Here is a 19,751-nt window from a genome sequence, read left to right as displayed (position 1 = left end):
AGTCAGTGGTAAAGGTTTATTGTGAATTTTTTTTACATTGGGCTGAGATTGAAAATTTTTGAACTTGAAGAACCACCTTAACCACTGAATGAAGAACCACTTAGACCCTGAATGATTTGGTAGATAATTTTTGCTGTAGACTTAGTAATGCTTCCACATGAATTCAGTCACATTTACAAAACAATGCTTGTATGTGAAATTTACATATGGTCAAGTCATTTTGGTGACAACTAATGTTATTTGAATCACAGTGTCAGGCTGCTTTTTTGTGTTTCCACTGCTGTCAAAAGTTACAAAGTAAGACCTGTTTTTCCAACAAAAATTAGCAGTAGGTATGTTTTCTGAGCTCATACTGAGTTCTAATAGCATATTGCAGAACTTGATGCAATTGTACAGGAGATGTCCACATTTCATAATCCATTTAATTGTGCAAATGAAGAATGCTTTCACCCTACCTTCAATTGAAAATGATTAATCTACCATGTATTCACATGTTAAATGGCAAACATCAGAAGAGTCTGGTAGACTTGTGTACTTACCTACTAGTTGATGACTGACTGTGTTCAATTAAAATCATGTACTCATGGATTGATATCACTACTTGTATGAAAAGACATTTCAAATGTGGATATATAAGATCTCATTACAGGACAGCATTAATAGAAGAAACTTTACAATCGATTTTGATGATAGGGAACACTAACTTTAAGCCCCAGTTAAGCAAAAATGTTATCCTCATAAGAAAAATTCCATTCTCTTTAGTGGAAAATTGGTGCTCACTCTTCATTACTGTTATATTTAGAATTTTTAAATAGTAAAATTTATGATCATTTTTCTCTCTGCATTAATTACCCTTTTTATATTTGTGTACGTATGATACTTTAACATCTTGAGGCCTTGCTGACCCTGGAAGGACTGTCCCTCCCAAGGCCAGGCAATTTCTAGAGAATCGTAAGGATTCACCTGTTTAGTATGCCTTTGATTTGCAGACCAACCAGTCCATAGCCAGTACCCCCTAACATCTTTATGGAGCTCTTATACTCTGGGCCACTATTCCCCTGCCCTACTTATGCCGGACCCAGGAAGAGATAACTAGAGACAGCCCCTACATCCAAGTAAAGAGAAAATAGTCTATTAGCTTTATTTTTAGAGCAGAAATAATTTCATGTTAGTTTATTAACTTTTTGCATTTTACCAAGTACTAAGAAAACAGAGAAGTTAGAAGAAATTATTCCTGTCTTCAGTTTGGAGAATAAAATGCATATATAGAAGAGAAGGTAGAACAATTATTTTTTTGGCTATTGAGAATCCAGTTTTTATTTCATGTAGTTATTGCTTGTAGTCTTTTTTTTTTTTTTTAAGACTTTATTTTTAATTAATCTCTACACCCAACACAGGGCTTGAACTCAGAATTGCAAGGTCAAGAGTCCCATGCTCCACCAGCTGAGCTAGCCACGCACCCCAGCTTACCGTCTTTTATCTGCAGCTTCATGGAGATATCATGATGAATGTAATTTTAGCTGTTACAGTATGGTTTGCATTAATTTTATTTATTTATTTATTTATTGAGAGAGCAAGCAAGCAGGGTGAGGGGAGAGGGAGAGAATCTCAAGCAGGCTCCACGCCCAGCACAGAGCCTGACAAGGGGCTCAGTCTCATGGCCATGAGATCATGACCTGAGCCGAAATCAAGAGTGTGACGCTTAACCTGCTGAACCACTGAGGTGCCCTTGGCTTGTATTAAGTATACTGAGTAAACACTGACCTGATCCAAGTGATTTAAGTTATCATCTCCATTTGTATAATTTAGAGCATGAATTAATGTTGTAGCTTATGAATTTTAAAATACATATAGGATCGTAAGTGGAGTTTATGAAAAATAAATGTTCTGTTTCAGAGTATTTTTAGGTTCATAGCAAAAGTGAGGGGAAGGTATAGAGATTTCCTTTATACTTCCTTCCCCAGCACATGCACAACTCTCCCCATTGTCAACATCCCCCACCAGGGTGGTACATTTCTTATGATTGGTGAACTTACATTCATACATCATCATCACCTAGAGTCCCTAGTGTACATTTATGGTACATTCTTGGTATTGTATGTTCTGTGAGTTTGGACAAACACATAATGATGTATATCTGCCAGTGTATCTACAGGGTAGTTTCAGTGCTTCAAAAATCTCTTCTCCACCTATGATCCCTTTTCCTGTAACCCTTTGCAAGTAGTGATCTCTTTGATTGTCTTCCCATTTTGCCTTTTGCAGAATGTCCTGTAATTGGAATCCTATGGTATATCGTTTTTTTCAGATTCGTTTCTTTCACTTAGTAATATGCATTTAAGGTTTCTTCATGTCTTTTCCTGGCTTGATAACTTATCTCTGTAGCACTGAGTAATATGTTCTTGTTTGGATATATCACAGTTTTTTATCCATTCACTTACTGAAGAACATCTTGGTTGCATCCAGGTTTTGGCAGTTATGAATAAAACTGCTATAAACATCTGTTTGCAGGTTTCTATATGGATTTATGTTTTCAGCTCCTTTGGGTAAATACCAAAAAGTGTGATTGCTGGACTGCATGGTAGAAGTATGTGTAGTTTTGAAAGAAACTGACAAACCGCCTTACATGGTGAGTGTTCTCTTTTGTATTCCTGTCTACAGTGAATGAGAGTTCCTGTTGGTCCGTATCTTCATTGGGTGGTGGTAATGTTTTGGATTTTGGCTATTCTAATAGGTGTATGGTGGTACCTCATTGTTTTAATTTGCATTTTCCTGATGACATACGATGCGGGGCATCTTTTCGAATGCTTATTTGTCATCTGTATGTTTTTGATGACGTGTCTGTTAAGGTGTTTGACCCATTTTTGTTTTTTTAAGTGGGTTTCATGCCCAGTGTGGAACCCAGTGTGGAGCTTGAACTCATGACTCTTAGTTAAAGACCTGAGCTGAGATCAGGAGTCACTGGATGCTTAACTGACTGAGCCACCCAGGCACCCCGTGAACTTTTTGAGTAGTTTGTTTACTTTGAATAATAGTCCTTTCTGACAAATGTCTTTTGCAAATACTTTGTCCCAGTTTGCAGCTTGTGTTTTAATTCTTCTGACAGGTCTTTTGGTAGAGCATACATTTTTAACGTTAATGAAATCCATCTTATCTCTTCTTTTGTATCATGCCTTCGGTGTTGTATCTAAACATTATTGCCAAACCCAAGTTTATCTAGATTTTCTCTTGTGTTATCTTTTAGGAGTTTTGTGGTTTTAAGAATCAGATTTTTTTTAAGTTTTAACTTTTAAGTTATAAGGGTGATACATGTTTGATGAAGAAAGCCTAAGAAACACAAAATAATAGTTCTACCATTCAGAGATAATTACTACATTTTACTTACATCTTTATATCTTTTTTATGGATATTTGCAAATACTCTTACATTTAATAGCATTTAGAATTTGAAAGTTAATTGAAGTTTATTTATTTTTAAATACAAAGTGATATTACTATAAGTGACTGCTAATGTCATTTGTTGATGGGGGGCATATTTGATAAATCTGTGAGTTTAATAGAGGATTATCTAAAACATTATACAAAGCTATCATATAGTTTTGTAATCTGCTTTTTTGATATATCATTATATCATGAGCTCTGTCTCACTTCAGCATGCCTCTGTAACTTGATTATAACTTCAGATGAGTGGATTTTTAAGTTGATCAATAAGTTTAAGACTTTTCATATTTTTCTCCAAAATTTTGACCTTAATTTACACATTACTTCGTAGTTTGTTTTTTTTTTTTTTTTCCACTTAGTATATTACAACTGTCCTTCCAGAGGAATATATATACTTCTGCCTTACTAAGTTTAGTATTTGTGTAATACTTCATAGTGTGGAAGTTTCTTATTTACTTTGTTAAACTCTTTTTGATGGATTTTTGGCAAGTACAGACAGTGCTACAGTAATTTTATACATATATCCTTTTTGTATTGGTACATTTATTTCTTTAGGGCAGTTTCCCCTATGTAGTATTGCCGGGTCAAAGAATATAGCTTTCTTTCTTTTTAATAAATGTTGCCAAATTATTTTTCACCAAAATTGTATCAGTTCCAGAGTTCCTTGTAAGTGTTCATAAGATTTTTGTTTTCCTGCATTTATGTCTAAATTAGATTGATGAAAAATGGTCTTGTTGGTTTCACTTGTTTCCTTGATAGTGAGGTTCAGCATCTTTTCATGTATGAATTGGCCCTTTGCAGTTCTGTTTCTGCAGGTTGCCTGTGTTTGTCCAGTTTTCAAACCTAGAATATTCCATGTCTGTTTGCTTGTTCTCTTCACTCTAGCTCCAGTGCCGAAAGCATTTTCGGGACATGGTAGGCATTCACATATTGAACGAAGTAAATAATATCTGAACATTCTATTCTGAGCCATAGTAAAGGATCTCCTATCTAGGTGTAGGATTCTTAGATTTGGGATTCTTTTTTTTCTAGCCATGTAATACTGTTCCAGGGCCTTCTGGTTTCTAGTGTCACTGGTGAGAAGTCTAGTGCTAATCTATTCTCTCTCCTTTGTAGGCAACTGATCTTTTTCTCTGTATGATTTTTCTCTTTATGATTGAAATTCAGTTGTTTCTGCTTGTTACCTGTAGATACAGATCCTTTTTCTTTCAGCCATCTCCCTCTCTCCCCCCTGCCCACCCCCATATTAAACCCGAATCTTAGCTCTAGTATTTCTACAGCTAGGGAAGTTTTCTTCTATTACTTTCTAAAGAATAAATTTGAGTTTGTTCTTCAAGTCTCTTATCTTTCAATAATGATTTTTATCTCTTTATGCTTTGTGTCATGGAATCATTTCCATTTGATCTTCTGGAATAAAAGGTTTAGCTTCCATAAAGGTTATTCTTTATTATTTGTTCTTTATGTTCTAATGGTATCTCCTGAAAGCCCTTAATTTTTTCTTACTATAATTTGCTTGCATTCTTGTCTCTCATCTGTGTGGCGCATCAGTAGGATCCATATATTTTAGCTGTTTCATTTGTTACTGAGCCTCCAGTAGAAATGGTACTTTTGTTGTGTTTCATTAGTCACCCACAGAGGTGAGGCTTTCATGTGGGTCTCTAAGAATGCAGACCAGCAGATAGATGGTCGCTAAAATGGCAGTTGGCAGAGGCAGACAAGCTTATAAGCTCTTGTGCTCTGTTGAGGCTTAGGATGAGTCTCCTCTACTCTCAGGAGGTTTCTCTGAGTGGAAGGGCCCTAAGCTAAAAGCTTCTCCAGACCAGGAGGTGTGGGAGCCGTTCGATTCACCACTGCAGCCACTACTGTAAGCCTGCTGAAGTCAGAGTTGCATGGACAGCCCTGTCAATGTCTATTTCCAGGAGCAGTCACATTCATTCAGCCTTTTTCGGAGGGGGTTCTGCTTTTTAAGTTACTTAGAGAACTTTGAAATCCTGGATGTTGGCCCAGTGCCTCAAGGAGTGGCAAAGCAAAACTTTCCCTTTGCTTGGTCCCTTACCACATATTCTATCCCATGAGAATTCAAGAGATCTTGATGACTCAGACATTCTCCACACTCATCCAGCACACGTTTTGGCAATTGTCTTCTGAGAAGGGGAGGAGACATTAGGAATGTGGGCCCAGTCTTTCCATTTTAACAGAATCCGAAAGCTACCTTTTTAAAGTTCATATTTATTTATTTTGAGAGAGAGCGCAAGTAGGGAGGGGTGGGAGCTTGGAGAGGATCCCAAGCAGGCTCCTTGCCATCAACACGGAGCCTGATGTGGGGCTCAAACTCATGAACTCAGAGATAATGACATGAGCTGAAACCAAGAGTTGGACGTTTAACTACCTGAGCCACTCAGGCGCCCCCGGAAGCTAACTTAAACCATATCTACCTGTTGTCCAATTTTTTGATTGCCTCTGCCTGCAGAAGAGGTTATTTTTAATTTTCATTTCTGACATTGTAGTGTAGACTGAAATACATGGAGAGAACCATTAGTCATATGGTACTAGTTGAGAAAGGCCACTGATACTTTTGTGATCTGTTCAGTAAGGCATTCACTCTTTGCAAATAACCATATGTACTAAAAGATAATCTATCATGGTGCATTTAAAAGTAATATTAAGAGGTGCCTGGGTGGTTCAGTTGGTTGAGTATCCAACTCTTGATTTTAGCTCAGGTCATGATATCACAGTTCGTGGAATCAAGTTCTGCTTTGGGCTCCTTGCTGACATCATGGAGCCTGCTTGGGATTTTCTCTTTCTTTCTGTCTCTGTCTCTCTCTCTCTCTGCCCCTCCCCTACTTATACACAGGTGTTCTCTCTCTCTCTCTCTCTCTCTCTCTCTCAAAATAAACTTAAAAATAATGTTAAGGAATTGTATACTGTCATACAATGGGTATTGAGTAAGTGAACTTTCTAGGTAACCAGACTTTGGATTCTGAAGCTTTAGTAATTTTGATGGTCCTTTTCCTTGAATGCATTATACATTTTATTAGCTTCTTACATGGAATGCATTGATTATAAATTAACTATTGAAGATTCAGAGTTATTATGGTAGCAAATTTTGGGGATATCTAGTGTGGGCTATGCACTGTTGTGTTTTATGTCTCTTAAAATCAATTCTTCATCACAGTGCACTAAAGGTAGATAATATTTTTTCCCATCATAAATCTGAACAAACTAGGAGAGATGAAGTAACCTGCCCAAGATTACAGAGGTACATCCTATATCTAAGATCATATTTCTGGTAATGGAATTCTAAGCCATGAGGCCTGGTTCCAGAGTTCTAGAGTCTTAATAATTTTGCTTTACTGCCTTTCACTGTTAGCATGATTGTTTAATCCTACTAGCTATTGTGGAATGAAGCTGAATCTAGGAGATACTTTAAAACTTACTTTTATAAAATGTCATTGATAGAATGTGTAGGGAAGGATATGCAATTGTATGGTCTAGAGCAATACAACATAATTCTCTTTCTGCAAATTAAGTCAGGGCCAAAGCAGCCACCCTGTGTATTTTTCTTACTGCCTGACCTTCCCTACTCAAGTTTTGTCATCGTGTGCTCTCACTCATCAGTTAATACAACATTCTATTTCTGTATCATCATCTCTACCATAGTCACCTCCTTATCAACTGGTACCTTGAAAAGAAATCTCACTGGCTTTTTCAATGGGCTGTGGGAAAGAAAATCCTTTACCATTTTAAGAATTGCTCTATAGTGATTTTTGGGAGAGTATTTTCAAAAGTAGAATACCATTTTTGTTGACATGATACCTGGCCATAATTATCCCTCAGATTTTCCTCAGTTTTAGGCTATTAATAGATGGCCAGGTGTAGGGAGCATTGAAATCAATTTTAAGTACTGTCTCAACTTTGGGACTCTGACAGATAGGAGCACCAGTGTATTTAAGCATATGTGTAAATATTTCTTTTTTTTTTTTTTTTTTTACGTTTATTTATTTTTGGGACAGAGAGAGACAGAGCATGAACGGGGGAGGGGCAGAGAGAGAGGGAGACACAGAATCGGAAACAGGCTCCAGGCTCTGAGCCATCAGCCCAGAGCCTGACGCGGGGCTCGAACTCACGGACCGCAAGATCGTGACCTGGCTGAAGTCGGACGCTTAACCGACTGCGCCATCCAGGCGCCCCGAATATGTGTAAATATTTCTATTGCAACTTAAAATAAAAAAAAACACTGGAGTCCTGAGTCTGCATTCCCATCCAGTCACCAAGATGGTGCTGAGTCCTGTCTTTAGTTTGCTGCCATGATTTTCTCTTTATTCTCATTGCCATGACCTTAGTACAGGTCTTTTTATATCTTGTCTAGATTGCCTAGAGCTTAAAACTTCTAGCTATTCTTTTCTCTCCACTTAAAGTGCATCCTAATTATGTATAGCTACTTCCAAATCAAGGCTTTTATATTATTTTCAAACCTTTCAGTGGCTTCCCGTTGCATTCAAAATGTGTTCCAAACTGTTTAGCCTAGTACTCAGGATCTACTGTGATCTGGCCCCAGCCTGCCGTTCCAAACTGTTTTCCACTAGTATTATTCCCCTTCATACCCAGCTCAATGGATGTATAGCGTGTATGTTAGTATGTAGTATGTATTTATGTTAGTGTAACATGAGTTGGAATCTACTTATTTGTGAATAAGAGAAAAATAATTGAACTTAGAATTCCTTGTTTTATTTTGATTTCTTTTTCCCTTCCACCATGTTAATATATTGAGTACCCAAATAACAGCTGAAAGCACAGTATTCTGAGATAGAGCCTATTGCCGAGGAGCACAGGCCTGCTCGTAGTACCTTCTTACCTCATTTTTTCCTTTCATGCTGGTGTGACGAGACTCTGGTTTGGAAGTGATTGTGGTGCAGCTCTGCTGGATATCTTTGAAATTTGCTCTCACCTCCATAACTTGATATTCTTAGCCTTTCCTTAAACCACACTATTTTTGTTCGGATTATTATTCTTATGTAATATTTATTGAATCATTATCTCAGACCTTAGTGCTTTAAAACAACCATTTATTTACTTGTGTTCTGTGACTTGCTCTGTATTTAGTCAAGAAGTTCTCCTGGTTTCCCCTGCGGTCACTGATAGGCTACCACAGCACTTACCTGGCCGCTCTCTGGTGCCTAATGGTCCAAATGCTTTCTGTCCCTATCTGGACTGGAGATGTCCACCTCGATTCCCTTTGTGATCTCTTATTCTCCAGGAGGCTACGTGAAGCTTTTTATGTGATGGTGGAAGCTTTTCCAGAGAGCAAAAGTTTCTGCTACAAATCCAACCATCACTTTCATTTCTTTTTCCTAGATAGCTTTATTAAGGTACAGTTTACCCACGGTAAATGTGCGTTTGAAGCGTACAATTTGATAAATTTTGAAACCATCACTAAATTAAGATAGTGAACAGATCATCATTCCTACAAGTTTCCTTGTACCTTTTTGTAATTCCCTCCTAATGCTGTGATCCACCTTCCTTCAACCCCTGATTTGCTTTCTGTCTCTCTAGAAAAGCCACATTGGTTTGACTGACCATTCATCTCTTGATGGGCATTTGAGTTGCTTTCAGTTTTTGACTATTACAGGCAACGCTCTTAGGAACATTCATGTATGTACAAATACCCTTATGGGCATGTATTTCCTTTTATCTTGGGTCAGTACTCGAGTGGAACGGCTAAATAATGAAGTAGGTGAATGTTTAACTTTCTAAGGAAATGTCACACTTTTTTTGAAGTTGTATCGTTTTATGTTCTTGCCAGCAGTGTGTTGAGAGTTCTCATTCCCCTTTGCCAACCTATGGTATGGTATGATTTTTTAGTTGTAGCCATTCTCACGGATGTGCATTATAAGTTTAATTTGTATCTCTCTAATGAAAAATGATATTGAACATCTTTTTATTGGCCTTGTATGTCTTCTTTGGTAAAGTGTGTATTCAGACCATTTGCTCATTTTATTGATTTGGTTCTTTGCTTTTTTATTGTCAGAGTCCTAGAGTTCTTAATGCATTTTGGGTACACATCCTGTAGTACGTATATACTGTATAAAGAATTTCTCTCTTAACAGTGTTTTTTGAATGAAGTACTTAATTTTGATGAAGTCCAGTTTATCAGTTTTGTATTTTATGCTTCATATCTTGTTTTTATATCTTCTTCTAGAGGTTTTATTATTTAGGTTTTAGATTTAAGTCTGTGATGTATTTTGACTTAATTTTTGTACATGGTGCAACATATGGATCCAAGTTGAATTTTTGCAGTTTGTTGAAAAGGTTCTTGCTTCTATACTACCTTTCTTTGCATCTTTTTCAAAAATAAGTTGCCCACATATATCTGTGTTTTTGTCTGTATTTGCTCCTATCCTGTGATGTGTTTATTTGCCTGCCCTTATATTAATTCAGCATCATTTTGATTACTTCAGGTTTGTAGTAATTTTTGAAGTCAGTGTTAATTTTCCAACTTTGTTCTTTGTTTTCAAAGTTGCTTTCACCATTGTAGGACCTTCTATTTCCATATGAATTTTAGAATAACCTTGTCAGTTTTGATGAAAGTGCCTGCTGAGATTTTGATTGAGATTGCATTGAACCTGTGGACCCATTTGGAGAGAGTTCTCGTCATAGCACTAGTGAATCTTTTGACCTACAAACAAGATAAATCTCTTCATTTATTTAGGTATTTTTAACTTCAGTGTTTTGTTATCAGTGTACAGCTGTTTCACATCTTTGGTAGATTTTTTCTTGAGTATTTCATATTTTTGATCCTATTGAGAAAACATGTTAATTTTCTGGTTCTTTACATATATAGAAATGCAGTTGATTTTTGTATATTGATCTTGTGTATTCCAGTCATGTTCAACTTACTCTGGTTCATTTTTGGTACATTCCATCAGATTTTTCTACATAGATGATGATGTCAAAGGACAGTTTTCCCTTTTCCTTTCTAATTTAGATACCTTTTATTTCTTTTGCTTGCCTGATTTTACTGATTAGATTGTACATTACAGTGTTGAACAGAAGAAAAACATTCAGTCTTCCACTATTAAGAATGATATTATAGGTATTTTGCAGATCTCCTTTATCAAGTTGTGGAAGTTTTCCCTTTCTTGCTAATTTTCTGACAGTTTTTAATCAGGATGCTTTGTAGGATGTTTAATGCTTTTTCTGCATTTGAGACTATTATTTTTCTTTTTTGGTTTATTAATATGGTAAAATACATTTGATGATTTTTTTCAATGTTAGATGAACCTTGCATTTCTGAATAAACCTCATTTACTTACGATGTATTTTCCTGATAACATATTGCTAGATTTAATGTGCTAAAATTTTGTTTAGAAGTTTTACATCTATATTAATAAGAGGTGCTGGTCACTAGATTATTTTCTTATAATGTCTTTAGTTTTGGGATGAGGGTAATGCTGGCCTCATAAAATGAGACGAGAAATGTCCCTCTTTGGTTTTCTAGAAGATTTTGTGTTGAATTATTATTTCTTAAATATTTGGTAGAATTCACCAGTGATACCATCTGAGCCTAAAAAGGATTTTAGTTAAAATTTAAGTTTCTTGAATACATAGTAGGCTTATGCAAGGTGCTTGTATTGGCAGTTTGTGTCTTTCTAGGAAGTTGTCTATTTGATAAAATAGACATACAGTTGTAAATTTTTTGTTACAGTTTTTCATTGTACTCCCTCGTGATTTTAATATCTCTAGAATCTGTAGTGATGTCACCCCTCTCATTTCTGATAGTGGTTATCTTTTTTTTTCCCCCATGACCAATATGACTAGAGGTGTATAAGTGTTAATGATCTTATTTTTTCTTAATGTTTATTTCTTTTGAAAGAGAGCAAGTCGGGGGCGGGTGGAGAGAATGTTTAAGCAGGTTCTGCGCTGTCAGCAGAGAGCCCAAAGTGGGGCTCAGTCCCATGACTTGTAAGATCATGACCTGAGACAAAATCAAGAGTCAGACGCTTAACTGACTGAGCCACCCAGGCACCTCTAATGATCTTATTTTTAAAAAACACCAAATTTGGTTTCATTGAGTTTATTTTTGTTTTCTATTTCATTGATTTCCACTCTGATCTCTATTATTTCCTTTTTTTTTTCTTTAAGTTGAATTTCATTTGCTCATCTGTTTCTAGTTTAGGCAAAGGCTGATGTCATTGATTTGTGATTTTTCTTTTTTTCTAATACAGCTTTTTAAAGCTCTAAAATTTCCCCTTAAGTACTGTTATGGCAACATCCCATAAATTTTAGTATACTGTATTTTTTAAGTTTCCTTTTTATGTCTTTGATCTATGAATTATTTAGTTTCAAAATGTTAGAGAGTTTTCCAGAAATCTGTTAGAAATTTCTAATTTAATTCTACTGAGGTCAAGGAACATCTGTTGTGCATATTTGATTTTTGCATATGGTAAAACCACAACATAGATTGGTCTTGTTCTTGTTGAAAATGGAGTTACTTTTTGAAGAAGTGTAACTGAAACAAATAAAATTTGGATTAAATAAATGCAACTGCTTTTTCTGACTTCTACCCTTGGGTAGACTTCTACCCCCTTGGGGACTCTGTTTACTTGTAGATTAGGCCACTTGAAGTTGTCCCACAGTTCACCAGTGCTCTTTCAGTTTTATTTTGGGTTTGTTTGTGTTTCATTTGGATAATCTCTACTGCTATGCTTTTATGATCAGTGAATTTTTCTTGCAAGTTAGTCATATCCAGTATATTTTTAGCCTCATATTTTAGTTTTTATCTCTCACATATGGTTTCTATATTCATATCCAGTATATTTTTAGTCTCATGTTTTATTTTTTATCTCTCAAATATGGTTTCTATATTCCCTAGCCTTTTGAACATGTGGAATATAGTTATAACTGTTTTGATGCCCCTCTGTACTAATTCTCACATTTAATTGAATTCTGGATCATTCTTGATTGGTTGTTTTTTCTTCTCATTGTGTCTCTTGTTTTTCTGTTGATCTGCATATGTGGTAATCTTTGATTGGATCGTCAGACTTTGATTTTTTACTTTGTTATGTGCTGGATATTTTTGTGGTCCTATAAATCAAGTTTTGGTCTGGGATGAAGTATTGATTACTTGGAGACAGTATATGTCCGTGTCGTATTTTATGCTTCGTAATGCGGGTTTTGAACAGTGCTCAATCTAAAGGTAATTATCCCCTACTACTAAGGGAATACCTTTCTAGGATTGCCACAGGAATACCTGAGGACCACACCCCTGAGTGTTCTAGTCAATTCCCTGTGAATTATGAGTTCTTCGGTCTGTGAATTATGTTCTTCCCTGTGAATTATGAGTTCTTCAGTCTGTGGGACAGGCACTGTTCTCAGGACTGTTTGAGCACCATACACATTTTCTTTACTGACTAATCCTTTTGGTTGTGTTCTCTCCTACCTCGAGTAGTTTCCTCACATGCATGTGTGTGGTACTCTTGGATTTTGTCTGTGCACAGCTCTCTCCTGTCTGGTACTCTTCTGTATACATTGTTTGCCTTGTTCCTCTTGGGCTCTCAGCTTCATTCCTCAAGTCAGGGAGTCTGCCAGGCTCTGCCTTAGTTCCTCTTCTCACTGCTGTGCCGTGGAAACTTTCCCAAGGGAGTAAGCTGGGGCGATTACAGGACTCCTATCAGTTTTTCATCTCTCAGGGATCCCTGGCCTTCATTGCTTCATGTTGGTGTTTCAAAAACCATTCTTCTATTTTGTCCAGGTTTTTGTTTTGTTTTCAGATGAGAGCATAAATTGGCTTCAGTTTAAACCATCCTGGTTGGAAGCAGAAGACTTTTTTTTTTTAAATTAGTGCTCTGTTATAAAAGTGTGGTAGTAAGTATGTATTAGGGATAATTTTTGATGACTTCATGTCAAAAGAGTCGTCACCGATTTTTCAGTGTGTGTGATTGATATATATAACTGTTTTTAATCATTTCCCATTTAAATAGATTCATGTGTCTGAATGTGTAGAGTCTGAAAGATTATACAGAAATGTTAGGTAATTATTCTTTGTGGTAGGATTTGGGTGATTAATTTTATGTATTTGAACATGTATAATTAATCTAAAAACAGTAAACAATGTTTTCAAACCAGTGTAAAGAATTGAAAAGTGCTACTCTGTTAGTTCAGCCTCTTTTGAAGCCTAACATGACAGATGTTGGGATAGAAGATACATCTCTAAAATCATCAAATCCTTATCTCTTAATTATCATAGAAATCTTTGTGATGCATCATTGGAGCTAGATGCATGAATCTGTCCTATTCTTCATGATAAAAATGGTATGTCCTAAGGAAGAATTGCACAATGACTTGAATTCTGAAGCATGTGGTGAATTCATGTCCAATAGAGGCATTGGATAGTAGAGGAAGGTATTGGAATTGCTTCCTGCAGGTGAAGCATTAGTTGTATCTAACAGTTCATTTGTATCATGATGCAGTTGGATTTAAAATATAAAATTACTTTTATTTATGTCATGCAGTCATAAAATAATTTTTAAAATATTTTTAATTGTAAGTAGCAAGGGGAAATTTCCCAAATGCCCAACAAAGCAATGACAGACAAAGCAAAATACAAACAAGCAATTAATAATGGTGATGGCATCAACCACACTGCCACCTCCAGATTTCACACTCTTCTCTTAAACTGTGGAATTATCTGAGGTTGTTTGCAGAGCTTTTCAAATCTCCATTTACAGTTTGCAATTGAAAAAAAGATGTTACTTCTCTGACTGAATGTTCATACTGACTGAATTTTTGATGCATTGTTAATATCCTTTGAAATTGTTTCTAGTTCTTTTAAGTGGTGTTATTAGAGACAAGTCTGTTCCATTCTCCACTTAAGTAGTGACTTCTTTCTTTTATCCTCTTGATAGCCTTTATTCTTATGTATCTGTGACCCTTATTCCTGGGTATACTAAAGAAAGAGACTTGAGGACTTGCCATTCACGTTGCCTACAAAAATTGTTCGGCCTCTGCAATGACAACCACAGAATCCAGTAGTGTGCCTTGGAGAAAGAAGAAAAAAAAAAAAAGATATGGGATGATACCAGGAAAGAGAAGTCTGAGTTTCTTTATTTTGTCTTTTCGTTTTCTTAGAAAAAATTAGTTTGTGCATCGTGTGTGTGTGTGTGTGTGTGTGTGTGTGTGTGAGAGAGAGAGAGAGAGAGAGAGAAACGTGTGCATGTGTGAGAGTGAAAGAGAATGTGTATCCGTACTGTAAGTAGATATTGGGACTGTTGCCTATAGATTAAGCAGTTGTAGTATGCTCATTGGCAGTATTTTGAAGGTGGGAAGAGAAAGGCCATCATAATACTGCATAATAACAGATTGGGTATAGTTTACAATGAAGATGCTACTTTTTAAGGATGATCATTTATTACCAGAACTTTTTAGATTGTTCAAAGGCAGAACTTGTTCAAAGGAAGACTGTTAAAAAGGAAGACTGTTAAAGAAAAGGTGAGTGAGATCTGGAACTATATAGCATTTAATATACATGCAAAGCTATAGATACTTAGTAAGATTGATACAGAATACTAGAAGAGTAAATCAAGCCATTTATAATTTCATCTAGTATGTCACATGTATAAAATTTTCTAAATGCTGTTGTAAATGATGCTATATTTTTCCCTGGCATTATAGTCTCCTAAGCACTTGTTAAAATTCCAAGTATATTATTAGCATTTGATATTCTGAAATGTTGAACTTCTGACCTTGAGTGACTGATACTCCAGACAGCATTTGCATGTTATTCATCTCAGTGCTAGACCCAAATTATTTTAGTTTTCTAGCCCATATAAGGTAGTAGTAGAGCTTACAAATTTTAAAGAATTACTGATCTGTGTGGGGTTTATGATGTCTGATGTAGTTTGATTTGAATCTGTTTTCCTTTGATCCCATATTCTGCACATTTGAAGAATGTAAAATTGCCCATGAGGAACTAGGATGATCTCAGCCTCTTTTCTTTTGTGTCCCAATATATTGAACTCTAGAGTTTTGGTATATATTATGAAATAGGAAAGTTCATAGCTTAAAAATAAAACAGAACACATTGCTGAAGAAATTGTTTTTCCTCTGGTGTTCCTTTAAGTGAAGAACAGAAGCAAGTACTGGAAAAAAATTTGAAAACTTGGATACATTTTTTTTTTCAGTTTTCTTTGTTCTACTTTGGGTAAAAGCCCACCTGCTTCTAAAATGATAAAGAGTTCAATATTGGGGCGCCTGGGTGGCTGAGTCAGTTAAGCATCCAACTTCAGCTTAGGTCATGTTCTCACCGCTTGATCTCACCGTTCGTGAGTTCGAGCCTCGCATTGGGCTCTGTGCTAATGGCTCAGAGCCTGGAGCCCGCTTCAGATTCTGTGTCTCCCTCTCTCTCTGCTCCTCCCCCACTCATGCTGTGTCTCTCTCTCGCTGTCTCTCCTTCAAAAATAAATAAAAACATTAAAAAAAAAAAAGTTCAGTATTAGCATGTAGTAGTTGGGTCCAAGCAGTTGCCACTTTACTCAGACCTGAAAATGTTTGGTTAGAAACAGTATTTTTGTACACTTAAATGTGTAGTGGTTGTTTGAGCTTCACAATTCACAGATGTGTGCCATAATCAGACAATGTTTTAATACAATATATATTTTAATACCGTTTTGTTAACTTAGAAAAATTAACTGATCTTCAAATTTGGAAACTGAAGATTGGCTCTGTTTTTCTTCTGTGTCTTGGTATATTTTATAGCAAATCAGAAGCCAGTCGATTGATTTTGAAATAGGTAAATATGTCATTTTGAAGTTATGTTGTGTAAACTTTGAGTTGAGTGAAGGATTTTCTACTGTTGTTACTTGGTGACATTGTTGCTTTAAAAATTAGAAAAATTAGTTGCCATGTTGCTGAGTTCAAAAAGGTCTGTATATTTTGCAAAATAATCATCTGCTATTGAATAGTATTTAATTTTAGAGTATTAATGTCTACAACATAGTATGAACTGTTGATTTCAGTGACATCTGTGAAATATTATAAAAACTCTTCATGGGTTACGTTAAACAAGATGGGTTGTATTAAAGTCTTTTTGTTTTAATTGGATAGTTAGACTATAGCTCTTCAGAAGAGGGTTCCCAAGAGTGAAGTGTTTTCAAAGTAAGAATATATAAAAATGAAATATAAGGTTTTAGTCATAGCCTTACCCTTTAATTCATGGCAAATAAAATTTATCTTTCAGACTGCATATGGCTACATCTTGTTTTTTCATATTACATCTACAAGAGGGGACAAGTACCTTTATGAACCAGTGTATCCCAAGTAAGTTTGTTGTCTTTCATTCTTTTAACAATTGACTTGCATACTTTATATTCATAAAAAACATCCCAGTTTTGCATTGTCTGAAGTGAATAAAATAAAGCCAAGTCAGTATTTTAAAAATAGTATGTCAAAAATTGCCAGGTCTCCTCTAACTATCATTACTTGAATAAAGAATTCTGTAACTAAGTAATTAGAATGTACTGTATCTCTTCTTGGACATTCAGGATCACTACTAATATAGTCTAGCATTCTCCAGGCCTTGTTAGGGGGGAGCTAAAACATCAGGAGGGAAAGAAATGAAATGTCAATATAAGTTACTGACACTTAACTCCTGTAGTGTTTTATACATGCAGAGAAGAAAAGTGTACCCCAAGCAGGGGTTACCTCTTGGTTAGAACTTGATCTTTAAGCTATGTTGTTGTGTATGTTTTGCATTTTTTTTCCTTAAAATTTTTGCTTTACTTTTGAAATAAAAGAACATTTTATTGAAAGAACTTTTGAAATAAAAGAACATCCTAATTTTAAAGCAAAAGATCAAACCATTAAAGCTGGATGAATATATAAGTGAATACTTACCACACTTCTAGATGGTAGGAGATGGCCAGAATTTATTAGGTATATAAGAAATTAGACAGAAAATACATTTTAATATATGAAAGTTTAAATTTCTCAAAATTAACAGGAAAAAAAGAACAGTGTTAAAAGTAACAAACTGGAGGAAGTTTTTTCAGTAAATAGGGCCGAGGCTTTCTATCTTTATATTTTCATAAAATATTATATTTTATGTAATTTTATGTATAAAATATATCTTATATTTTAAGGAGACAAATTGCTAAGAAACCCAAAGATTTCAAAAGATAAATAGGTAAAAGTAATAAGAGGAAATATAACTAACAAACACAAAAGAAACTTGTGTTAATTAGTAGCTCAAACTAAATACTAATAACTCAAAACTTTAAAAACAAATCTTTTAGAAACATACAGTTTTAATATGTAAAGGTAGTTTTTGTTTTTTTAAAAATTACTGCTCTGCCAGTAGAGGAATAGTAAAATGTGTTCTTATAAGCTTCTGATAGTAGATCTACACAAAAGTGTGATAATAGAGAATTTTGGTATGGAAGTTAACTGTGGTACATTCTTCTCAAATAATATATAATCATTAAATGTAATATTTCAAAACATTTATAAACTTGAGAACCTGATCATATTATGCTGAGTAGAGAAACGAGTCACATAAAATTATACATGTAATGTGACTGCAACTTTGCAAAACAAAACAAAAATTATCTTAAAAAAAGCTAGAGCAATATATGTGTATAGTAATTGCTCCTAAATGGTAGAACTTTAGTGAGTTTTCAGCTTCTTTCAGCTTTTGAATTTTCTAGGATTTTTGATTTACATACAGTATATTCATTATGGTTTAAAAGTGTCAATGTATTTGAAAAATGTATAAACAGTGCAAAATTTTATTTAAAAAATTGTGTTATGAAAGTTGTTCAATACTGGTTAAAATTCTTGAGAATACACTTTGGGAAAGGGAAATGTAGGCCATGTAGAATGTAACTCAGATCCCTTTAGCATAGATTTTAAGGAACTATCTATGTTTTCTGATTCCATAAGCCACCTATTTTTGTACTATAGTATTAGTTGAGGTGTAAGTTGACTTTTGGAAATCTTTTGTAAAGTACAGAAATTCTTTAAATGATGGAATTTAATTTGATTTTTTCAATAAAAAATTTTAATGCAAAAACTCTTTCGGTATATAAATTGTACTACTGTTTAACGTGTTATGGATATTTTGATAGGATGTATTTAGAAATTTTAAATGCAGTTTTATGGGTAATATAAAACTTACTTTTTCATTCTAAGTGATAATTTTGTGAGCCTTTTGAAGAACTGTTGTAATTAGTGTCTTTAATTTCATTTACTTGTGCATTTTGAACTAGCACCTTTAAACCCATTTTCTTGCTTGATGTAGACATGCTCCTATAATTACTTGATTTATACTAGTATAGATGGGCAGGGTAGGGAGATAACATCTGTCGACGCAATGAAAAATACCATTTCCATTATTTCAAGTCACTACCACGATTTCATATGTTTACAGTGATTTGGAATAGTGTTTTGAGACTCACTTTTGGTGTTGCAGAGAATTTAAAAAGAGTTGCTTACCTTCTGATTTTAAGACTGTAGAGGACGCCCCTTAACTAAGTAGTAGTTCTGATAGTGCGTGAACTTTGCTGCATTTGACAGTATATAGACTAGAGGACTAAATAAAATACATTGTGTGTTTTAAAAGTGTGGGCTTTCTTCCACTGTCTTGACGATCATGGGTTTCACTCTGTGGCTCGGGAGAGTGTGTCCTGCCCTAGTGGCATGAGGAGTGCATTGCCTTAGTCAAAGGGCGAGGTTTTGGCGTCCTGTAGACCTGGCATTGGGCGTCCACTCCTTCTCTTTTCAGCTGTGTAACTTCTGTCAAATTACTTAATACCTTCCAAACCGGAGTTTCCTCATCTGTACAGTGAGACAACTGTAGTGATCATTTCATAGGATTACATGAGATCATGCGTATTAAGTGCTCACGTAACTGCCTAGTTTGTGGGAAAATTAATGAAGGACAGCTGCTGCTGTTAATACTATTTTTAAATACTTTTTCCTTCACCAAATTTTTACTGTGTTTCTAATATTTTAAGTGATTCTGTCCGAATAAATATATAAAAAGTGATTTAATGTGTAAATCATATTTTATATGTATATGTTAAGTGATTTTTAGTTTTTTAATATTTGACTTGATAATGTACTTGTTTCCCAGTTTAACTTCTAGTAATTGCTATATAGAATCCAACAAAATATCTTATAGGGAAACAGTTTTGCAGAGCAAATTAGAATCTCCTTGTATATTTTAGTGCCAGGCTACTGTACCCTGGTTAGTTTCTTAGATTTTCTGTAGAACCTATTTATAAAATGGGAATAAGAATATTTGTTTCTTCAGTTTGTTGG

The 19,751-nt window shown here is 35.0% G+C and overlaps 1 protein-coding gene across 6 annotated transcripts in view; it reads left to right on the top strand.

Annotated features, from left to right (window-relative positions):
- RIC1 (RIC1 homolog, RAB6A GEF complex partner 1) overlaps positions 1 to 19,751 on the top strand; it is a 175,251-nt gene that overhangs the window by 54,621 nt on the left and 100,879 nt on the right. For 5 of the 6 annotated variants that reach the window (XR_006710081.1, XR_006710080.1, XR_006710079.1 and 2 more), the window contains exon 3: positions 16,672 to 16,751. The exons of the other annotated variant lie outside the window; for it this stretch is intronic. Coding sequence is in view for 2 of the 5 variants with exons in the window: in XM_045468544.1 (XP_045324500.1) it covers positions 16,672 to 16,751 (80 nt within the window). In the remaining 3 variants the exon portion in view is untranslated. The remainder of the gene's footprint in view (positions 1 to 16,671; positions 16,752 to 19,751) is intronic. 6 annotated transcript variants of the gene reach the window in all.

The sequence above is a fragment of the Leopardus geoffroyi genome, chromosome D4, assembly GCF_018350155.1.
Source record: "Leopardus geoffroyi isolate Oge1 chromosome D4, O.geoffroyi_Oge1_pat1.0, whole genome shotgun sequence".
Classification (NCBI taxonomy): Eukaryota; Metazoa; Chordata; class Mammalia; order Carnivora; family Felidae; genus Leopardus; species Leopardus geoffroyi.
Note: the sequence above shows the minus strand (reverse complement) of the source record. Positions and strands in the feature narration are given on the sequence as shown.